The sequence below is a fragment of the Scardinius erythrophthalmus genome (genome assembly GCF_964197995.2).
Source record: "Scardinius erythrophthalmus genome assembly, chromosome: 9".
Taxonomy (NCBI): domain Eukaryota; kingdom Metazoa; phylum Chordata; class Actinopteri; order Cypriniformes; family Leuciscidae; genus Scardinius; species Scardinius erythrophthalmus.
The window spans coordinates 32,858,515-32,880,753 of record NC_138229.1 but is presented as its reverse complement, the minus strand read 5'-3'; the positions used below and the strand labels follow the sequence as shown (position 1 = coordinate 32,880,753).

Below are 22,239 nucleotides of genomic sequence, written 5' to 3'. Positions count from 1 at the left end.
TGAGAATCCTACGTTTAGCTGATCTTGATAAATGCTCATTGTCACTCATGTAAACACAACAGTTTTTCTTCCGCAATCACACGTCTGCGCTTTGTTTCCCGGGTGACCGAAAATAAACGCGACACTCGCGCCCCCCGGAAATCCGATAAAATTCAACCAATCAGATGACGACTTCGACATTCCTGAAGTGTTTCCAGTTAAGTGTACCATATGCATCAGACGTTTAGCCAACGTTCCGTGGGCATGACGTCTGAGGCTGAGACTATGGTAGTAGAGACGGCAACTATATAATGATCAGTCCCACCCACTTTGAAGCGGTACTAACTGCAGTGGAAAAGCAAACGAGCTAAAGCAAGCCGAACCGTGCCGTACCGAGTCGAGTCGTACCACGCAGTGGAAAAGCGAAGCGAGCCGAACCGTTCCGCGCCGAGTCGAACCGTATCATGCAGTGGAAAAGCGCCATAATGCGCAGCTAAAACGCTGGTGTGGACGGAGATCGTATTCGTTTTAATTCTCCGTTTCTAAACGAAAACGCAGTAGTGTGAACGGGGCCTGACTTGAGTCTAGTACCAGGGTAGCTCTGGACCTTCAATGTCATAATAGCGTAGAGTTTGGAATATCGTTTCTAAGGCCCATTAGTCTAGTGTGGTGTTCATTCAGCACTGTAGTGAACTGACATCTCTTGGGTTTGTTTTCCACTTCATTTCCCTTGAGTCTTCCTGTGGAGTAGTGAGGTCAGTAGTCTTGATTGTGCCACTCAGGGCCACTTCGTCTGTTTTTCTCATCAAGCACCACACATTCAACCTCCACTTCAGCCTTTCTGCTGGATCAGCAGTGCTGCAGGTTCTGGGTAGCATACAGAGCCTCATGGGACTTATGTGATCGGGGACCATAATTGACTCCTTGTGGAAATTATTTTGTGAAGGCAAGTGGGGTGAGAATAATGTTTTTAGGTTTGCTTGTTTAGAGGAAACTACATTATGTTGGCGGTGTTGCTGTGGCTCAGTTGAGATGAGAATTAAATCAGGCTAATATCTCTATCATTTATTGAATTTGTTGACTTGAAGATTTAAAAGGAATCTGCACACCTAGTCATAAATGAAATGGCAAATTCAAAGTAACGTGTACACTATTTGTCGGTAAGATAAAGAAAAAAGAGGTCTTATGCTCACCAAGGCTGCATTCATTTGATCAGACATACAGTAAAATATTGAGAAAATTTATTAGAATTTAAAATAACTTTTTTTTTCAATACATTTCAATATATTTTCAAATGTAATGTATTCCTGTGATTGCAAAGCTGAATTTTCTGTAGCAGTTACCCCATTGTCAGTGTCACATAATTCTTCAGAAACCATTCAAATACGCTGATTTGGTGCTCAGCATTTTACTGTATAGTTGTGCAAAGTTTACACCTGCTGAACCAAAAGGTGTACATTGAGCAAATAGTTAAGTCCCTGATCTTAAATACTAAATACACTTATAAATAAATATCACAATATAAATAGCAAATCTTGAAAACTACTAATCACAAATAAAGTGAAATCAATGAATGGAAATGTCCTTGCTCATTATCTTAATGTACAGGGGGCTTTGTGAGTGTGGCACTGTCTATGTGCTGAGACCAAACCAGACGCAGCCAGCCATAATGCTAATGAATACGTAGGCACAATTCCTCTATGCATTACATAATCAAAGCTGAGTTCTTCTCGAAAATTGCTTTGACACATATTGTATGGACATATTGCAGTCACATATTGTATAGACGCTGTGGTTTAAGGGTCATCTTTGTCATTTTAGTGTCAGGAGTAGGGCTGCACGATATTGGAAAAAAAATTACATTGCGATATTTTTTCCCCAACGATATATATCGCGATATTGCGAGCCATCAATCCAGTCTAAAGTCAATAATTACCATTCCATGTTATTAATAATTTCACTAATAAGCAAGCTTCATTACAAGTAACAAAAAGGCCACTTAATATTTTATTCCAGAAACATATTTCTCTCAGAATTCGGTGAACGTTCTACACAGGACCTAACGTTCTTCAGGTTCTAGGACCCGACAAATTATGTTTTCTGTGCTGATTCAGTGACGCGTTCATGTAAATGGCACCTAGAACCAGCAAAAGTAATGATTAATAATATGTAAAATATTGCAATGAGACATTTTAGTTGTTTAGTAATAAACAAATGTTTTCTGTAAAGATGAAGTTGATACTGACTCGCGATCTTCGCGGCAGTGATCGGGAGAAATACACTTTTCATACAGATTAAATTTTTTTTTATGGTTCTGTTTAAAAGTAGAGATCTCTGTAGATAATAGTTATATTTCTATTTTTTTAATATTATTATTATTTTTAGGTGTGTGAGGTGAGTAGGCTACCTTTTATTTTCGGTTCATGGATGATAGCTTAATCTCCAGTTCAGGCGCTGGCTGCTATATTTAATTTTTAGGCTATTTATTAAATCCAGAAAATTGGATAATGAAATACTGATTAAAATTAAGATACAATTAATACTTTGTGCAATTAATACAATCAATACAAAAGGCTTTGTGCTTTCTGTTTGAGGTCTCTGTGAAAGTTTCTAATGATGATTGACATACTTTTAGCAGTCTTTTAGTGTCGCTTTCATAACGGTCGCGTCCGTAATGTCACGTAACATTGTTTTTTCCTCATAAATGCGAACACGAAAAATAAACGACTTTTTAAAAAAAGACAACCATCCACAACTTTATAACACTCCAGCAAAATAGCCTACCTCTTTTTGGTCAACATCCTCCTTTTTGTAGACGAAATAGGCTAGTCCCAAATAGAGCTGGTAAGTCCCGCCCCTTCCGTAAAACCCCGCTGGACCTCTAAGTTGAAAAATCGTCAATGCAAGTGAATGGGAGAAAATAATTATTTTCTGGTCCCGTTTGAATTTTGCCATGAATGTGAACATATGTTGTCTGTGAATTTTTTATATAACTTTTCATGTTACAAGTTTGACAGTATATGGTATGATTCTTCGGCTAGCAGCTGTGGAAAAGACATAACGAGAAAGACTACATGTCGCCTATGTGACGTCACCCCATAAAGTTGACTTACCCGTGGTTTTCGCCAACATCAACGATTTTGTCCTCTCCCTGAAAGAAGGAGGTGAAGTGCACCAAAGACACAGCCATGTTTAGCGGGATCCGTGAGCTAGTGTCCGTGTGCTAGTGGTGTTGACGTTTCAAACGCGTCGAAAGCAGCGAGGAGTTGTAGTCCACAAAGATCTCACACACAAAGTCTACCCGTATCAAAATTCTACACGCTAAATTGTAGCATTCTTTACACGAAAAGTTATATAAAAAATTCACAGATAACATGTTCACATTCATGGCAAAATTCAAACGGGACCAGAAAATAATTATTTTCTCCCATTCACTTGCATTGACGATTTTTCAACCTAGAGGTCCAGGGGGATTAGCGGAAGGGGCGGGACTTACCAGCTCTATAGCTGATTTTGACTTTTTTTGCGGCGGATCCTGTGAATGTTGGCTGTGAGCGGTGAGCGCGGCACAGCGAACCAATCACTGTGCAGGCACGCGGAACGTGTATGTCACCCCAGCAAAAAGCCATACAACAATCTCGTGTTTACTGTGTGCTACTAATGTTACCCTTCACATCGCATGTTCCGGCGATGTGACTATCGCTCATTCGCACATCGCGATGTCGATGTTAAAACAAAATATCGTTCAGCCCTAGTCAGGAGGTTTAAATAGACGTCAAAAGATTCTTTACCATTCACAATAATGAATCACAATCGTACACCTGAGTATATATTAGCACCGTTTGTTGCTTTTGCAATCTGAAGGAGTGTTTAGACCCGGAACTTGTAATGTGTGATGTCAGACTTAACTGATTTAGTAGTAGTAATCTTTATTTGTCCCTTCACAGGGCAATTTATGCAGCATCAACAATAAAATACAAACTGACATAACACGAGACATCACAAACACATGAACTACAAAAGCCCAGCCGTACATCAAATTTTCCTCATAAATTTAAGATGTATAAAAAAAGCCTAAACTTTAAAATTCACCTGTATCCTTATGCTTCAAATGAGTATTTACAATCAAAACTGCATTTGACACAAAAGCTCTAGAAACTCTAACAGTCCTCCACTTGGGGACTATATCGTCTTCCCGAAGGGAGGTGTTCAAATTCCAAATACAACATGTGAGATGCATCATCTAAAATAGTCAATGACTCTCTAAGATAGTTTTTCTCACACAGAGCAGACAAACTTAACTGTACAGAGCCTGTAATTTTTGACCCTAGGTTAACAACTCTCTGCAGTTGTGATCTGCTTTTGATACTTGATCCATACAATAAACAAATCATGGCAAAGGTTAAGATTCATTCAATAAAAGATCTATAAACATGATCAGTATAGATTTGTTTACATCGAAAGACTTAAGCTTCCTCATAATATACAGTATAACCGTTTCTGAGCTTTTGATACAACAAGATTTTTATTTTAGTTTAACTTTTCATCTATAGCTGTACAGGTACTTCTATAGCTGGAAAATCGTTGCCCTCATGCATTGAGTATTGGGCACTCAACACCCTGTTGCCGGTTTGTGGTTTGTTCCTCCTTGGACCACTCTTGGTAAATTCTCACCACTGCTGAACAGACCTTGCCATTTCAGAAATACTCTGACCCAGTCGCCTTGCCATAACAATTTGGCCCTTGTCAACGCCTTTTCTCCTGCATCCAACACGTTACGAGAACTGATTGTTTGCTTATACCATTTAATCCACCCAGACCTTGTATTCGCGTCACCTGTGACTGGTCAATGGTCATAATGTTTTGTTTATAGGATCAGGATATATGGCAAAAAAAAAATCAATAAAGAATCAATATATGGTCCCTTAAGATACATTCTCTTTGCAGATTATACACCACGTGATCGCAATATGGACCTCTGAAGCAGCTTCTTTGAAGCAGTTGCCAGTTTCATTCATTGTTTTGTTCTTCATAATACGAAGCAAAACATGGTTACAAATAGGGATGCACAAATTTTTTGATGGATTGATTACTGGCCAATATTAGAGTTTTTTATTTATTTACTGGATGTGTATTGACATATATTAGATACATAATTATGCATGTTCATTTCCTTTATTTTATCTCTATACCATCAATGCTTTCTTAATCTTTATTTTTTTTCTTGCAGTACATTATAATGTTGTAATGCTTAAATTCGTTGTAGCATGTAAAACGACTGATTTTAGTTTTTAGATTTATTTTTTATTTATTCACACAAAATAGTATATCATTTTATTATCTGCTATTTATCAGTTTATCAGTTTTCGGCGATAACAAGAAAAATCATTGTGAATCCCTAGTTATAAATGCTTTTTCCAAAATTTGTTTATCACCAGGCTGTCTCCATAACCAAAGTTGTTTTAAAGAAAGAAGTAATAAAAAATAAAAAAAGAATAAGATTTATGGAGTTTTACAGGTTTACTTGGTCTGTTTGCATTAAGTTTTATTTTCCTGAATGAAATCTCATTGCCTCCCTGTATACCCAACATGCAACAGTCTACTAAACAATCCATGAAATGAATACAGTTCTCCTGTAAAAGATAATGAATTGAGTATTGAAATATGTAAAGAGTCTCTGACATGTTGTTTTATTTACAGGTTAACGGTACCGAGGCTGACTTTGAGTATGAGGAGATTACACTGGAAAGGGTGAGTGGACTGACTAGTACTGCTTTTGTTCTCTGGTTTCTCCATAAAGCAGTTCCTACAGGCCACTAAGGGAAGCTTCAGTTCAAAACAGAGCACGTTTTGCATGAAAATCAGTAATGTGAAAGCTGTCGTGCGATCCCGGGAGCGCACTGGGGAACCGAACTCGAGGCTACCTGTAGTAGGTGGTCTGAAGTGGAACTGTGGTGTGATTCACTTGAATGTGAAAGCAACTCTGATTTGGGTCCGCACTTGTTCGAGCAGTAAAGTAACCTGCATGTGTGTTTTAGCTGATGATGATGTCACTAGTTCAGAAAAACAGATATAGGGGATGACAGTGGTGATTTACCCTGGATATGAGCGAGAGTGAATCTGCAGTGTAATCGTGCAGCAACAGAAAGCCACCTTCATTTAACACACATACAGTAAATGCAAGTCGTTCACTCTGATGCGCATAATGGCACAAAAAAAAAATATATATATATATATTGACCAGCGTTCTGTTTTCAATTAAGGAGAGAGGAACTTATAGCTCAACTGGGTGGTGTCAACTGCATGTCAGCGTTCATTTTAAAGGGCACCTATTATGCAAAATTCACGTTAACATGGTGTTTGAACATAAATGTGTGTTGGCAGTGTGTGTACACAACCACCCTATAATGCTAAAAATCCACCCAGTGCTTTTTTTATAATCCCCATAAATCATAAGCACTGTCTCAGAATGAGCTGTTCTCAGATTCAGGGCAATGTGACGTCACTTTGCACAGGCCCCTCCCACGACTGTTGATTGACACTACAGTTTGAGCATAGACCCACCCTGAGTGAGCTGGACACAGAGTCTGCCATTGTTTCGATGCTTGAGCGGCTGTAGACAAGAATGTCGCATAAGCCATTGAGGTGTTTTGTTGTTTGATGTAAGAATGAACATAGCAGTCTTCATTTACTCTCGTTGTTACTCGAGGATAGATCTGTACTGTTCGTGATCCAGCTTACGGTCTCCGGAGCGACAGGCAGTGACGTGCGGTCTGGGTAGGCAAACTAGGCACTGCCTACCCTGCCAAAATTCAAAAATAAAATGGTTTATTAAATAATAAACTTGTATTTGTATTTTTACTGTTTATTCTTGTGATTTATATATGCAATATGTGTGTTATTACAATTATTTAGACGTTATGATGACAAATGTAGCAGTTACGCATAATCAAATAAAAAACAAATCGTAGAATAAGCAGTGCTTTTACTGTCCATTCATTGCAGACGGCAAGCGAAAAACCCATGTTGCGCATGCGCACTTCGATCCTGTATTCTTTAACATGTACGTCAAAAAGCACATCTCTGCTGTGCCTTTGGACGTAAATATGGTATGCCCGTAACATCTCCGTAACATATCAGACATGGACCAATTAAAATCAAGATATTACTGGACATTTGCGCAGCTAACGTGATTAACGTTACACACCACAGATAGCCTACATGCCTAATCCCCGCGGCAAATTCAAAGCCAAAATGACAGCACCAGAGTTAAAAGGCTGTCATCAGAGAGTTAAATGTTTTAAATTGAGAGCCAGAGACTGTGCAAACTGAAGGCCCGTAAAGATGAGTTTTACAAAGCTGTGATCGACGTCTTCATGAGGAAATGGCGGCGGATGAATTTGATGTAGGCTACAAATAATCTACCGATTGGTGAGTCAAAAACTATTTTGGGCTTAATATTGAATTGATAAATATGGTTGAATTAATGCAAGCCATTTGACTTCATATTCAATTGAGCGGTGTGTGATTTTACTTTTACTTTTGGCCGCTGTGCAACAATAAGGATTAATGGTTGCATTCTAATGCTGAAGTGGAGTGGACATAAACTACTGTTACTCGCGGTGTGTGCCTGTGCCGCTCTTGTGTGTGTGCGACGTGCGTGTGTGTGTGTGTGTGTGTGTGTGTGTGAGAGAGAGAGAGAGAGAGAGAGAGAGAGAGAGAGAGAGAATACACGCGATATACATCCTGATTTGTACATTTCTTGATATGCCGCGCTTGTGCGTAATGTTTACTGGTATTATTAGCCTTTAAACAATAAATCAGGTAATATTTCATAACTCAGTGCCTAGCCTCTTTAAGACATCACCGCACGTCACTGGCGACAGGACTAACGTTACTGACCACGGCAGAAATGAAAGTGAGAGCGCACACTTTATGACAACTCATCGAGTCATTTTACGGATATAGGCTAAGGTTTACCAGTTTATTAAGCACCCACTGAAAAAGGTGTGTATATATTTGTTTACTGTTAGTTGTAACGAGTGTTTTGTGTACTTCGCTGTGTATGTTGTTGATAATGAAAGGGAGAGAGAGAGAGTTTATGGATAAGACTTTAATGTTCACTTCTTATACTGTGTTTATTCAGCTCTTACTGTGATTCTCTGGAGTAAAACTAACGCTTAATCTTTTGTGTGATGTACAACAAATGTATCATTCCTATTTTGCACCCGCGCAAAGCGGACTTTTACCTCCAGAGACGCACGTCGGTAAGTTAGGAAATACACTTGCGCTCCCCAGGGCGGTTCAGCGCAAAGAGGAGGCGTGTTCTGGCGCAAACGTTCCTTCATGCTATTTTGCAGGTTTAGAAAACAATTGCGCCACTAACCAGGAAAAAATAGTTTAAAGTCAGTGGCGCGTTGCGCATGTTATTCATATGCTATTTTAAGGGCGCATGCTTGGCCATAATCAATGTAGCGTGTGCACAACGCACACTTTGATTCTCTCATCTACACAGAAGCAGCAGTTTTCATTTTTGCAAATCATACATTATTACAATAGATAGATAGATAGATAGATAGATAGATAGATAGATAGATAGATAGATAGATAGATAGATAGATAGATAGATAGATAGATAGATAGATAGATAGATAGATAGATAGATAGATAGATAGATAGATAGATAGATAGACAATTTATTATAAAAGCATACATCTAGCTTACACCTTTACCCAAATTATCATACGCCTGTTTAACCAAAGTTAATTTGGGTGGGTTTCTCCATTTCAATGTAACTCCTCTCTCTTTTACGGCCGTGACGAGAGCGTTGCTCTCCTCGGCTGTGAACCGCTCCTGGCGTGCGCCTGGCAAATCCACCGTTACAATAGCAATCCGCTATGGAAAAAGCACATCTGCTCTTAAAGGGAATGTGAGATGACTCTGATTGGTTTATTTCACGTTACGCCCAAACCACACCTATGAATAATGAAGCTACTTCAGACCAACCCCTTTTAGATTTGCGCCGGGCGCAAGAGTCATTTATCCCGCCGGGAAAATAGCAACAGCGCCCAAGACCCGCCCACAAAGTTACTTGATACTTGCATTTCATTTGCATTTTTTTTTTCTTTGAAATAACACGCACCAAAGGTCATTCACAATAATCTGGTAAAGTAAATGTGGTTGGTTTTGATTTAGTATTGACTGATAACAATTTGCATAGCATACAGGACAATAACAAATCTGTAGATTAGAGCTGAGAAGTGTGCAGATGAATCTTTTTAAAATTGTATCACAGATCTCTCTCCGTTATTTCCCCTCTGAACAGCTTGTGTAACACTGACTCGGGTTACTGTGTACTTCTCCCGCAGCCATTCCTAAAGTACAAGCGGATACGCAACCAAAGCTTTAAATACCCCTCTGCAGTGACTCCATTTAACAGCTCAAAGTCTGTCAATTAAAATGCAATGCATCAGAGCCATCAGCGCTTGAGAAAGAATGAGAAACGCTCTCCCGACTAACCAACTCATTCCATCTCTGCAGTTTTACCAGGGAGGAAAAAAAGAGCACCATCTTGCCTTCCACAGTCAAGACTTAATCCCCGACTCTGCCTAAGGCCCCCCCCCCCCTTCTCATCATGCTTTTTTTGTGACCCAATTCAGCACTGCTCTGTAGTGCACATTTATTAACTCTGCATAAATAAACAATGCTCCTCCACAAGCTGTTGTCAGCTCAACTTTAAGCCTGCTTCTTAATCGCAATAACAGAATAACTTGATGTTGCAATCCATAACTGGAGCACTTTAGGTGTTTTTTAGTCTGGGCATCGTTTCTTCATGCACTTTGTCTTGTTGGCTTATAATAGTTAGCGTGTGACCAAAAAATCCACATTATTAGAGCATTCTTCTGAACATGTTTTGAGTATCACTGTAAAAGGCAGTGAAATAATGACAGTATTAAGTACTATAACAAATTCTGGTCATTGTTATTGACTGTGGGTTGACTTTAACTGTGGTAAGAGCTATTTCTCTGTCCAGGGCTGCAACAACAAATCAATAAAACCAATACAAATACAATACATATCAATGTGAAGCTAGTAGACAACAGAGCAAGCTGTAGCCATTTTTATTGTGGCATTTATTTTAGGACTGCTAACAATTATTTAGATTATTTCTTAGATTTATTGGATACAAATCTTTTTCTGTATTTTCTTAAACATGCAAATCTAGCTCAGTTCCAAATGTATGTGCAAAAATGTTTAAAATATAAACATTAAAAAACTGCAACTTTCTCAACAATGGTAAAGCACCATGACTAAATACATTTAAATTATAGATGTGGGATTTCCATTAAATATTTAATAAATAAATAGATAAAAGTAAAATGCAAGTTGTGAAAGTTATTCACTGAACTCAGGCACTTTAAACGGTACAGTCCATACCAGAGTTTTATTAGACGTGGCATTTGATGTCAACAACAAAACACATAGGGAAGACGTATTAGCCGAAATAGACTGTTGTTTTAACTGGGTAGCAAAACAATCTTTTATATATAATTTTCCTGAAATGCATTTACACTAGGGGTGGAACGGTACACAGAAGTCACGGTTCGGTTGATACCTCAGTTCAGACATCACGGTTCGGTACGAGTTCGGTACAATGGAGGGAAAAGCAAAACAAAAATGCAGAAGGCAATTTTTATTTTATTTTGCATGTCTCAGGCTGTTCCACCAAAGAAAAATGAATGTCTTAAGCCTTGTATTTTTTAAATAAGTTTTATTAATAAAGTAAAGGCATAGAACCAGTTTATTTGTACTGACAATAGTTTTATATAATTAGTTTATTAATTAAATTAATAAAAAGACAAAAAGACCTTGAGATATGCTTGGTAATTGTACCTGAATGAATTTAAAATTAATTTGCTGTATTTCAGATCAATATAATCATAATTATACACTTACTTTATTATCATCTTAATCATAAATAATTTATTTCTGTATAAAATAATACTACCATTAAAAACACTTTTGGTTTTATATTTAATCAATGTAGAATGTGTAACTTAAAAATAAACAGATTAGTGCTCTATTTGAGGACAAGAAATGAAAACCAATGCAATATGATGAATGTCCAAAAGACGGCACCGACAGACTGTTTTAAATGGGGTTGGATAAATATTTTTTGCTTTTAAACAGTGTGTGTGTGTGTAAGAGAGAGAGAGATTTTGGTTGGGTGACAGTTGTAGGTTACAGTTTGACGATGAGTTTACAGTTTGAGAAAAGTACAATGTTGTTTTATATTGCGAGTGTACACAAATATAAGCAATATAAGCTATATAAGCTAAACACTTTGCAGTTTGAATGATGTCCTGTATGAACAAAATGACGGAGTATGTTTTTATGTTTCCACTGTTCGATCGCGCCCGCACCTCTCTCTCTCTCACACACACACACACACACACACACACACACACACACACACACACACACACACACACACACACACACACACACACACACACACACATATTCCCATGGGGTTAATCCAGCTCCTGAAAAGCATACCATCCCCGGGGGCCGCCATTGGCTAACAAGCCATCACCTGCTGTTAGCATTCCATTGACTCCCATTCATTTTGGTGTCACTTTGACAGCGAATAACTTCTGAGGCGTTTAAAGACTCTATTTGTCCACTGTTTATTTCTAAAGAAACACCACAATGTATAAAAGGCTCCATTACCTTGTATCTTACGTTATGGCCCAGTAGAAGCAGTTTTTGTAAAAATAAGCTAACGATTGCGTCATAACCACACGACTCTCTGGAAATTACCGTATAGATAGGAGAAGAAGCTCGCAGTCAATCAGGGGGAACGTGGAGGCATAAAGTCAAGGGAGAAGCCCATAGAGAGTCATAAAGTTGCTCCTGCTCCTGCTCATGGACAGCTCCTACTCATGCTCTCCGTCTCTGCAAGTTTCGGAAGGGAATGATTCAGATTTCTCTTGGCACAGCTACTAGAAGACTTACAAATGTCAGACAGGTTGCTCACGTCACATCTACGTCATCAAGCTCAGTTTGAGTGCGCAGTACGCTCAGCCATCAGGAAGTGAGTGCTTCTAATTTGCTTCACTTTTCTCCATTGAAGTCTATGGGGTCGCTGTGTCCATTTCTTTTACTGTCTATGCATATTCCAGCATTGCAATCTTGACATCGCAGCCTGTTCATTATAGCCACGGAGCTTCAGAGCTAAGGCGGAGCTACAGATTAGGTGTCCCTAAAGAACCCGCGTAGTTCCGCATTACATTAATTAAATTGCATGCGAGTTTTATTTATTTTTATACCGTGTATTCTCCGTGTATATTCATGCATCGAACCATGACGCCCGTACCCTTTTCGGTTCAATACGAATACATGTACCGTTCCACCCCTAATTTACACTCACAATTAACACATTTGAAATTTCATTTTTGTTAATACCGCACAATGAATGTAACAACATTTAATTAATTGAAAATGCATTGCTCAACATGCTAATAACGTCAATCGCTTATGTGTGTCAGCGTCTTCAAGCGAAGGTTTTAAGCAAACCCTGTTAACCCTCTGAGGTCGGCAATCACGCCGGCGTGATCTGCTCGCTTTTTTCCAAATCAGTTGAATTGAGACCCAAAATACTCTTTTGACTTTGATTTTACAAATAGGTTTCATACATCAATCGATTCTGTTAAATGTGTATTATTTTTGTGTATACTCACAATAAAAATAATGTGTTGTGCTTTTTGCCAAATAAAGAAAAATAAACACGAAGCGAGTTCTGCCTCCTCTCTGTCAGTGTAGTCCATTCTGAAACGCGTCCGAAAATGAACCATAACTCAGCGAATACTCAGTCAAACAGGCATACAGACATACAGGCATGAAGCTTGAATTCTCTTCTTTTAAACGAAGTAATTTTTATAAAAAACAAATATTCACAGTTTATGTAATATGTATGCAAAGAGAGAGATGTCAGTCGTTCTCATCTCAGCTAATTAAGTTTTAATGTGCTCCGCCCACGGAGAGCGCGCGCTATTCAAACGCAAATCTGAGGCGATCCAAACAAACCTGTGAAACGCCCACATCAGCTGGATAACACACATCGCGAGTTCACTTTCAGACTTATGTACTTTACGATGCTGTGAGGAATAATACTATCTTGATAATAATCCTGCAAAAATGTACCTCAGAAGTTCTGGAAGTATCATTTCGAGGAGCAAACGGATCCCGCTGAGGAGTAGGTCAGTTCTGTTTGCTTTGTTCTAATCGGAATGAATGAACGCAAAGATGCGTGCTGTTGTGGAGCTACTACAGCTGGCAAAAATACTGTTTTAATATGAATCGCGAATACAAAGAAAGATTAAACTGGAAATATTGTTACAATTTTAAATGTTGTTGTAATTGTATAACCTTAAAAAAAAAAAACACACACATATATATATATATATATATATATATATATATATATATATATATATATATATATATATATATATATATATATATATATATATATAAGGATAGATGTAAACAAAATCTTAAAAGGTCATTATAAGCCTTCTCTTTAAATAATTTTATTATGCTTTATTAGTGACACATTTGGGAAGAGAATATATTCCAAATCTGAAAATACAGTATGAGAACAATTAACTGCACAATTACTAGAAATGTTTACCTTGGATATTGTACAATTTGCAAGCAAAATTTGTGGAAAAAACAACAAACCAGTTATATATTGTCCTTGCATTCTTGTGGCCCAGTCACACACCTGAATGAAAGGCTCATTACGTATGCAGCCTCATTATGCGGGCCCCATTGACTCTGCAGGTGTGAATCACGCCCATCCGCATATGGCCTTTCCAAACAAAAAGTGTTTTACAAGATTTAAATCAATGTATTGTGTTATGTGAATGATTAGGCAGGATGATTTTCACATAATTTTGAAGAAAAAATTCTAGGCAACGACATCCATTCGTCAAAAGTCTTATTTACATATATTTAGAATGTGTTTTATGGCCTTATTTCAGAAACTTTAGTTTTTTGTTTTTTAAAAAACCATGCATAAACATTATTCTCTCAAAAATACAAACATGTACATGCAAGTTGTTCACATATTATGGTAGCCCTGTTTGTGCTAAATAGAGTGAATTTACACCTTTGCCATTAATATGTTTATAAGCAACTGAAAAAAGCACAAATGTCAGGGCATGTCAGAACATCTCAAGGACCCCAAAAACCCCTCAGACCCCAGAGGGTTAATACACATTTAGTGTCGCACATTAAACATTAAAGGTCCCATGACATGCTACTTTTTGTAGGCTTTAATATAGGCCTTAGTGGTCCCTAGTACTGTATCTGAAATCTCTTTCCAAAAATTCAGCCTCGGTGCAGAATTATAGCCACTACAAGCCAGTCCCAGAATGAGCTTCCTTCAGACAGGCCGTTTCGGTGTCTGAAGCTTTAAATACTAATTGGAGAAAGGCGGCGCAAGGTGGAGGGTGGGTGTGGCCTTGACCATCTTGCGCAACGGTACCATGCATGTTTGTTTATGTTGGATATATTGCAATGGCACGAAGACACGCAGTCTTTCAAGCATTTCAGTTTGACCCAGAATCTGATCCGGATGGAGAAGCAACGGATGAAGAAGTTGCAACTCAGCGGCTCCAGCAGGACGTTTCCGAATGGTTAGTTTAAAATATTATGTCTGGATACGGTACTTTATTCGGATGGTTTACAGTTATTATCATGTAGCTAACGCTAACCTACTGTTGCCTTTTCATGAGAGATCTGTAACGTCTGTATTTATCTTATTAAAATTACATCAAGCTCTGCGATCTTGAAATGCGGATATCGCGCGCGCCATATAACCAACAGGAAAACGGTTATCCAAATAACAAAGAAGTGTACAACACTCACGTTACAGTGTGTGTATTCACACACATAAACTGCATAGCAGCATAGCTAATGTGACAGCCACATTCTACGTGTAACAATCTAGGTAACCATAAACAGTAAAGCAACACACTTATATATCATTAGTTGACTTAGTACTTGTCCGAGGTGTGTAGCTGAGCCAAAGAGAGTGATCCAGACTTTAGTTTCAGACGTTCAGCAAGCCCAGCTCTGTATTGACCCTTCTCTGTTCATTTGTACATCCAATTATTGAGGAATTGTTATGCTTCGCTCGCTCAAAAGCCATGATATCTCTCGTGGACAAACTAAAATCGCGCGCGCGCGTTCCTACTTCCTATCGAATTTTCTCATGGGCGGAATATATTCTCTGGGCGGGCAAAGCAGAGACAGGGGAGGTAACATTTCCTCCTTATGACGTCATAAAGAGGAGATTCAAGATCAGCGCGTATGAGCCTCCATTTTCTCAAAGGCAGAGAAAGATAGCAAAAGCTCGATTTACACCGATTGAAATTTCTAGAAACTTGGGGACCATATACAGGCTAGGGGAACTCATATTAATGTTAAAAAACCTCAGAAAGTGAAAATTTCATGTCATGGGACCTTTAAACAAAGAATTATTTCTTCACTTATGCAGTGTATATAGTATATAATTGTGTTGTGTGTGTGTGTGTGTGTGTGTGTGTGTGTGTGTGTGTGTGTGTGTGTGTGTGTGTGTGTGTGTGTGTGTGTGTGTGTGTGTGTGTGTGTGTGTGTGTGTGTGTGGATAGCCGTGTTCGTCAGCCACCACCGAATACCATTTTTGGTCTAATGGTCTAAAGTCTAATGGAAGTTCAATTAAATTAAATTCACATTTATTTGTACAGCACTTTGGAAGTCTATGGAAGTCCAGTGTGTGGGTAGTTTTAAGCCAGTGTTTACTAAAATTATCCCAAAAATATGGTGCATTGGTTCCTTTATTACTTTGCTCAAATTATAGAATGAAGATAATAGCCTAAATAAATGAAATATGACACATTTTCCAATGCATTGCTTTCATATTTATTAATTTTCATTTTGGCCGTTGTAATTTGGCTTAAAATGTATTTTCAAACGCATTGCCATTTTGCATATCACATTGCCAGTTGATTTTAGTCAACATTATGTTCACATAGTCACTGACCAAAGCATAGATTGATGTTTTAATTGATGTTCTTCCAGAATCTAACTTAAGGTTTCCTCTCCTCTGCTGTGTAGGGGAATTCAGGCCTGGGCTTCAGTATTGCCGGTGGCACGGATAACCCTCACATTGGTGAAGACCCCAGCATTTTCATCACCAAAGTCATCCCAGGGGGCGCCGCCGCTCAGGACGGGAGATTGCGGTAAGGCTACGGTTCTCAAGAAAAAGCTATGGTTCTCACATGTTTCCTGGTTTATTCTTGTTGCTTTTCATACTTTAAACAGTTAAACAAAACATTCATTTGAAAATTCCATGTGGTCAATTAGGCAGCAGTTTTTTAAGCATCGTGTCATAAGTGCTAAAAGTAGTTAAAATAGTAAAAAATTTTAATTCTACCTATTGTTCTATTCTGTTGTACAGTGGGGAGAACAAGTATTTGATACACTGCCGATTTAGCAGGTTTTCCCACTTACAAAGCATGTAGAAGTCTGTAATTTTTATCATAGGTACTCTTCAACTGTGAGTGACGGAATCTAAAACAAAAATCCAGAAAATAACATTGTATGATTTTTAAGTAATTAATTTGCATTTTATTGCATGACATAAGTATTTGATACATCAGAAAAGCAGAACTTAATATTTGGTACAGAAACCTTTGTTTGCAATTACAGAGATCATATGTATCCTGCAGTTCTTGACCAGGTTTGCACACACTGCAGCAGGGATTTTGGCACACACCTCCATACAGACCTTCTCTAGATCCTTCAGGTTTCGGGGCTGTCGCTGGGCAATACGGACTTTCAGCTCCCTCCAAAGATTTTCTATTGGGTTCAGGTCTGGAGACTGGCTAGGCCACTCCAGGACCTTGAGATGCTTCTTATAGAGCCACTCCTTAGTTGCCCTGGCTGTGTGTTTTGGGTTGTTGTCATGCTGGAAGACCCAGCCATGACCCATCTTCAATGCTCTTACTGAGGGAAGGAGGTTGTTGGCCAAGATCTCGCGATACATGGCCCCATCCATCCTCCCCTCAATATGGTGCAGTCGTCCTGTCCCCTTTGCAGAAAAGCATCCCCAAAGAATGATGTTTCCACCTCCATGCATCACGGTTGGGATGGTGTTCTTGAGCCGCGTTTCCACCGCAGGAACTTTCCCCAGGAACTAGGAACTTTGGGCTGGTACTCGATGTGTTTACACCGCAGGAACCAGGGTCTAAATGAAGTTCCGGGTAAATATTTCCCCCTCCGATAGTCCCTGCTCGTGAGGTAGTACTTTTTCAAAGTTCAGGAACTTTCAGGGGTGGGACTTGTGCGCTGCACAAGCTGATTGGTTGTGTTCACGCCGCATTTTGGTTGGATGACTCCACGCAGCATTTTCTTTATTTTAACCTCCCTTTTAAAAAGTGGCTTCATGCAGTAAAGTTGTCTGTCTGCAAATATGGAATTTAATAAAAAAAAAAACTGGGGGACTGGCGACGAGTTTCAGGCTTTATTATTTGGGTATTTGTGGAAGAGGAAACTTTCTGCGCGTTCGTCACAGCCATCTCACGGCCAATGTCCGCAATAGCTGATAACATACAATTTTATATCTAACGTTACTATTACGAGCTCTGAACACGCTTTATCAGTGCTCGTCTCTTTTCTGCCACAGCTTTTAATATTAAGTCATTATGTTTAGCTACACATTGTCATCTATTGCAAGGCAAACCATGTTACAAATTTACTATAACAGGATTGAAATAGCGCATTGAGGTTGGTAACAAACAACTATTTACAAGACTTTCACTATTTATGATTGATAGACGGGGTTCAGGCTTTTTTTAAGCGTATTTGCGCAAAAGGAAATTTTTGCGCGTTCGTCCCAGTCATCTCACAATATACCACCTTGTCATATTTTATACGCATACGAGCTTTCTGAACACGCTTTAGTATCAGTGCTCGTCTATTTTGTTATATTAATTACCTCGTTAGTAAACCAATAACTGCAGCACAGTTTGAATCTCCTCCATACTTATAAATGTGGCGCTCAAAACTGATTACTGTCCGTCGCAGACTGGGAGGAGCAGTTGCGCGCAGTTTACCTTCCCGGTACTTTAGACTGCGGTGTAAACGCAGAAAGCAACCGGTCTGGGGCAAAAAAGGTTCCTGGGAAAAAAGTTCCTGGGACAAATTGTTCCGGGTAATTTCGGTGGAAAAGCGGCTTTAGTGTTGTTCTCATCCTTCTTCTTCCTCCAAACACGGCGAGTGGAGTTTAGACCAAAAAGCTCTATTTGTGTCTCATCAGACCACATGACCTTCTCCCATTCCTCCTCTGGATCATCCAGATGGTCATTTGAAAACTTCAGACGGGCCTGGACATGCGCTGGCTTGAGCAGGGGACCTTGCGTGCGCTGCAGGATTTTAATCCATGACGGCGTAGTGTGTTACTAATGGTTTTCTTTGAGACTGTGGTCCCAGCTCTCTTCAGGTCATTGACCAGGTCCTGCCGTGTAGTTCTGGGCTGATCCCTCACCTTCCTCATGATCATTGATGCCCCACGAGGTGAGATCTTGCATGGTGCCCCAGACCGAGGGAGATTGACCGTCATCTTGAACTTCTTCCATTTTCTAATAATTGCGCCAACAGTTGTTGCCTTCTCACCAAGCTGCTTGCCTATTGTCCTGTAGCCCATCCCAGCCATGTGCAGGTCTACAATTTTATACCTGATGTCCTGACACAGCTCTCTGGTCTTGGCCATTGTGGAGAGGTTGGAGTCTGTTTGATTGAGTGTGTGGAAAGGTGTCTTTTATACAGGTAACGAGTTCAAACAGGTGCAGTTAATACAGGTAATGAGTGGAGAACAGGAGGGCTTCTTAAAGAAAAACGAACAGGTCTGTGAGAGCCGGAATTCTTATTGGTTGGTAGGTGATCAAATATTTATGTCATGCAATAAAATGCAAATTAATTATTTAAAAATCATACAATGTGATTTTCTGGATTTTTGTTTTAGATTCCGTCTCTCAGTTGAAGTGTACCTATAATAAAAATTACAGACCTCTACATGCTTTGTAAGTAGGAAAACCTGCAAAATCGGCAGTATATCAAATACTTGTTCTCCCCACTGTAATTGTATCTTAAATGGCCTCTAAGACCAGCATCTGATCAGGGTCATGTGACCACACATTCCTTATAACAATGTTAATTTTTTTTATTTACTAGTGTGAACCTTGATTTAATGTTATCTAAGGGTGTACTCACACTAGGTACGGTTGCCATGAACCGGACCCGAGTACGATTGTCCCCCCTCCCCACTCCCCCACTGGCCTGCACTCACATAGGGTTTCAGCATTCGTGCTGGAGCACGCTTACGTCATTATGGTGTGACGGTTTCGGGATAAACAGGAAGAGCGGCGCATCGCTCTGAGTCCATCGCTCTGTTTACTTTGTGGATAATTTTGAGTCGTTTGGTCCACAGCCCTCTCACAGCCTGTTGTTAAACAGATCTATCGCCTTTGTGGCACGAAAATTTTCACGTAATCGTGCTGCTCGTATGAGGAGGTTTGCGTCACGCGTCCTGTTCCGTGCTCCAGCACGGTTAGCGCTCACACTGCATGCGAACCGCGCCCGAGTCCAACTGAACCGTGCTCTGGCCCACCTCTTCCAACCGGGCCAGGGCCGGCTAATCGAGCCGCGCCCGGGCACGGTTCGGAGCACTCACACTAGTCAAACGAACCGCGCTTTGGTGGTCAAACGCACTCGGGCACGGTTCAAACTGGCTAGTGTGAGTACACCCTAATGCAATGACGTCCAAACATGTTTTAAATGTGTCCAAATACTAGGATGTACATGAGGACAGCCTTCAGTAAAAACTTTTTGAAATGTCTGTTAAACTCCCTGTGAACCAGAAATTACAACCAACTTTACTTCAGTTTTGTTATATTTTCCAAGTGAAACAGAATATTGAATAGAGGGCATGGTTTTATTTTAGCGCTCCTCCTCTCCATCCCTCTCTCATAGCAGACTGAACCCAAGTTATCAAATTGACGTCATCAGAGAAGGAGCGCCATTCCAGAGCAGAAGCAAATTTTCAGATTTTGATTAAAGATTACCATGACAAACACATTTTTTTCTATGTAGTAACAGATTAATTGTTCACCACAAAACTAGTAATGTGCGCTAACAAACTAGATGGGGTCAATTTCGATTTCATGAGGACTTTAAAATCAATTCGATATGTATTTCGATATGAGATAGTATTGTATTGACCATTGAGCGTTGTAATAGATTTCCTCCTCTTGCATGTTTTGTTTGGGATGGATTTTTCCTGTTTTGGAGTGGTTACTAAGTGATGGAGCCCTCCAGTGTCTCACTGCTGTCAGAGGCTCATTAATTCAGCGCTACTGAGGTCCTGACAGCATCACACTGACAGCTCAACACACACACACAGAGAGAGAGAGAATTTAAAGAGCCAGCCCTACCACTGACTGCATGCTTTTTTTGTAAATTGAATTGTGTGAAAGAGAGAGTTAGTTAATATATGTCATAAGAGATACTTTGATATGCTTACAGACTGTAATGTATAATTGTATAACTTCAGTTTGTTTCGATGGACTTGATAACTTAGTTCTCTTACGAGAGGTTCTCTCGTATTGCGTAGTTGCTTACGCTACGGGAAAGCCTTTCTTTCTCGAGATACTGAAGCCAAAAATTATCCTTAATTTTTATAATCTTGTCAACGCAGTGCGGCAGCCTGCAGACCTAGGGCAAGCTAACTAGCGTGCCCATTGGCTGCCCTGCGGCAACTGCAGCAGCCTACCGCTGAGCCCTTGGCGTGACGTCACGACCAATGAGCGCGCTTGGCGCGCTTAATGCGTCACAGCCCGCGAAAAGGGGTGTGGCTTAGCGTATATAAACAGGGCTCGGAGGCTGCTTCTCTGATTTCTGTCTTTTCAGCGAAGCTCTTCGCATCGCTGCTCTCGGAGGAAGCCGCCGTCGAAACAAGCGACCAGCACGCCGAGGATCTCAGCCTGAGGACGCCGGCCGCCTTCGCCGCCTTCAGCTTTCCCTGCCTGCTTCGCTATCCGGCGATCATATCCTTTACTGCTCTGTGTTGTATGTGTTTGTGTGTTCGCCCCGCGACACACTTTTGCATCTAAAAGAGCGCGAGGCGTTGTTGCAAATGCCTCGCTCATCCTGTGGCTCGTGCAGAGCCCCGCTCAGCGATGGAGACCGCCACGTGGTTTGCGCTCTCTGCCTGGGCTTCGACCACGCAGCCCGCGCCCTCTCCTCGGGCGGCTGCGAACAGTGTGAGGACTTGCCGATGTCGACCCTGCGGGCTCGACTCGCCATGTTTGACGATCCTCCACCTTCCCCGGCTGCCTCTTCAGGGCCGCGTAAGAAGAAACGCCGCTCTCAAAGGCCTCCCGAGCCGGTGGTTATAGCTGAGCGCTCGCCGGAGCCCCTCCCGCGAGCCTCGTTTTCTCCTTCTCCCCCGCCCTTCACCGACGCGCAGCGGCCGGCTACTGCCCGCACTGCCGTCGCCTCAGGGGATGAAGCAGATGACGCCGCTGACAGCTGCTCTCTGCTTGCTTCGGACAGCGAGGAGTGGTCGGGCTCTCACCGCTCCGCCTCCTCGACTCCTGAGTCTGGCAGGTCCCGCTCCAGTGTCGACGCGGAGCTTATCCGCCTCCTCACCAAAGCGGTCGACCGACTGGGATTGGACTGGTCCCCACCCAAGGAGCCCGCGCCTAACCGACTCGACGGGTGTTTTCTGCCTAGCCGCCGCCAAGCGCCAGCCTCTAGGTCAGCACCCTTCCTGCCTGAGCTCCACCAGGAGCTATCGAAGTCGTGGAACGCGCCCTTCTCCGCTAGACTCCGCTCGTCTGTCTCCTCGGCTCTCTCCCAGGTGGACGGGGCCGCCGAGAAAGGCTATACCGGCATCCCTTCCGTTGAGGAAGCGGTGGCAACGCACCTTTACCCGCCGTCTGCTAGATGGCGCTCAAAGTCTGCCCTGCCGTCTAAAGCCTGCAGGACCACATCAGCTCTCGCCGGCCGCGCATTCGCCGCCTCCGGCCAAGCTGCTTCTGCCCTGCACTCGATGGCTGTTCTGCAGATCCTGCAAGCCGACCTCCTCCGCGAATTGGACGAGAAGGGCTCGGATCATACAGCCTTAACAGATCTGCGCAGCGCGACGGA

At 41.0% G+C, this 22,239-nt stretch overlaps 1 protein-coding gene across 23 annotated transcripts in view; it reads left to right on the top strand.

Annotated features, from left to right (window-relative positions):
• dlg1b (discs large MAGUK scaffold protein 1b) overlaps positions 1 to 22,239 on the top strand; it is a 147,250-nt gene that overhangs the window by 76,142 nt on the left and 48,869 nt on the right. For all 23 annotated transcript variants that reach the window (XM_081374960.1, XM_081374959.1, XM_081374957.1 and 20 more), the window contains 2 exons: positions 5,680 to 5,730; positions 16,147 to 16,271. In XM_081374960.1, the coding sequence (XP_081231086.1) occupies positions 5,680 to 5,730; positions 16,147 to 16,271 (176 nt within the window). The remainder of the gene's footprint in view (positions 1 to 5,679; positions 5,731 to 16,146; positions 16,272 to 22,239) is intronic.